This window comes from Palaemon carinicauda, chromosome 15, assembly GCF_036898095.1.
Source record: "Palaemon carinicauda isolate YSFRI2023 chromosome 15, ASM3689809v2, whole genome shotgun sequence".
Lineage (NCBI taxonomy): Eukaryota > Metazoa > Arthropoda > Malacostraca > Decapoda > Palaemonidae > Palaemon > Palaemon carinicauda.
In genome coordinates, this window is record NC_090739.1 from 55,541,456 (window position 1) to 55,543,645 (window position 2,190).

A 2,190-nucleotide genomic window follows, 5' to 3' on the forward strand; every position below is an offset into this window, starting at 1 on the left:
GAAACCATACCAACCGTAGTTCGACAGCTTGAGACTGCCATCGTGTATGCACTGGCAGCGAGAGGGGGGAGGGTACCCCCATCCTCACCTCCTCTCCTCGAACTGGAGTGGAGAAAGGAGGGATAGGGGACAGGATGTCCTTTAGGAAGCTGTAAAATAGGTAGGTATGGTTTCGGAGAGATTTTAGAAATCTCACACCCAAAGTGTAAATGTTAAGAGCTGTACCAGATTCTATTAACTTGGGTTTTTCGAGACCTTCGACATTAAGGTCTGGCCTACTTACAGGTCAGAGGGTCTCAGACGGGGTTGGGGATTTGGAAATAATATTCCTGGGGGCATGAACCTGCATGTATTATTCTGATTTCCTTGTACTTCCTTGTCGTCAATACGCTTAGTTCATTTTAACTATACATTCCGGGGCCGGTGGAATACTAGGTAATCTGGCTCCTGTTCCGCTCGTCCCAAGCCTTTCTTCATCAATACGTACATCCCACTCCGGTAGGGGTGCGGAAGGTTGAGAGAAGTTTCATAGTGGAATTTTTCTCTCCGGAGCCGGCGGACTGGTCCAAGGTTAATCCAGCCACCGTTTTTACCCGTTTCAAACCTTTTTAATGACAATACTTTGGATGACATGAGATGGCGGAGGAAGGAAAACAGAATATTAGGGTACTATTGTAAAACACTTATTGTATAGTTAGTAAGGAAGCATGCGACTCCGTTGAGCTAAGCACAGTGGATTTAACTTTATATATGTCACCGGATTTTCTGGTGAAATCAAATATGATACTCATGTATCAAATTAACTTACAGGTGGTACACTGTCATGAGACAGCATGCACTGCTGTGCTGCAGCAGTCGTGTGGGCATGAGGTCTGCCGATCTCATGCCAGGTGTGCAGTCCAGGTGGACGACCTGCTAGTGTGGCACCCGGAAGGATGTGACATCTGCTATGTGCTGGTCTCAGACCTAACAAGTGACTCGGTATGTACGACATCCCATCCTCTAGAAATAATTATTGAGCATATTGGAAATATAGAACTTGCAAATAATATTGATCATATTGGAAATATGGGACTTGAAAATAAAATCTCTTATTTACTTGAGAATAATATTGAACATATTGGAAATATTGGACTTAAAAATAAAATCCCTAATGGAAATATCTCCTTTCAGACTACCCAAGCCATCAAGAGCTCTTCCCTCAAGATCTGGGTCGGTGGCTTTGGCCGCAATGTGAAGGCCAAGAAGCCGTATATCCTGGCGGAGGATAGGTGCACTCTGCTTTACCCAAATGCCAAGATGTCGGCGGCAGTTGCGCCAGAAGTAGCGGCTCCAATCATCACCAGAATCAGAAAAGAGACACAAGTTCTTCCTGAAGATCTGGAAGGACTAGGGGAAGCCGTGTTGGAGGATGTAGCGGTGATTAACTTGGATGTCGAGCCGATGGTCGTCGACTCCGCCGGACAAGGTAGGGAGGTAAGTGAAGCAGGTGGCGCCCGGTCTAAGATTCCAACTCTTAGTCCAGCGCAGTCTAACTCTTCTATCACTTCTTTTCAAGGGTTCACTGGGAGGGTCATGACTGTGGACAAGTCATGCTCAGTGGCCTCTAAAGTTAAACATATGAAGAAGGCCCTACCCAAAGCAAGCAAACCTTCTAAGCTGCCCAAACCACTTCCAACAAGACCTTTATCAGCCTCTTGGCTACTGATGGACTCGGCAGTGGCTACTCCCCCTTATAAGGGGTCGAGAGCAAGGAGCTCAAAGGGAAAGACACCGGAACTGGCATTCGATCCGGTTGCCTTCTTGAGCCAACTTATGGAGAAGATGAGCAGCATAGTCCAGTCCCAGATTGGAACAATTGCTGATTGCCTGCAATCTATGGACACTTTGGCCCAGAGATTGCAAAATCAGGAAAACCTCATTGACAATCTCTTGTGATCCGGACTACCACAACAACAGCAGTTTGTGGTTCCGGATGCATCAAAGCTTCCGGCGTTCGTTAAGAACAACCCTTGGCGATTAGCTCTGCATGCACCATTTTCTGAGGGCATGTTAACAATCGAAGGATGTGGTACCCGTCCGGTAGAGGACTTCGAATTCTACCCGCCGGGATTACAATTTCCCTTCCCTGATTACGCGCACCTGACAGAGGAAGAGCTAGTAAGGGTAGATAAGGTTCCCAAGGAAACC

At 46.8% G+C, this 2,190-nt stretch overlaps 1 protein-coding gene across 1 annotated transcript; it reads left to right on the forward strand.

The window, feature by feature from the left end:
• Window positions 1-734: 734 nt before the first annotated feature.
• Window positions 735-1,938, forward strand: LOC137653965 (uncharacterized). The gene is made up of 2 exons (XM_068387598.1): window positions 735-981; window positions 1,174-1,938. Exons 1-2 carry the CDS (start codon window positions 751-753, stop codon window positions 1,936-1,938), a joined length of 996 nt encoding a protein of 331 aa, XP_068243699.1. The 5' UTR covers window positions 735-750.
• Window positions 1,939-2,190: the final 252 nt, after the last annotated feature.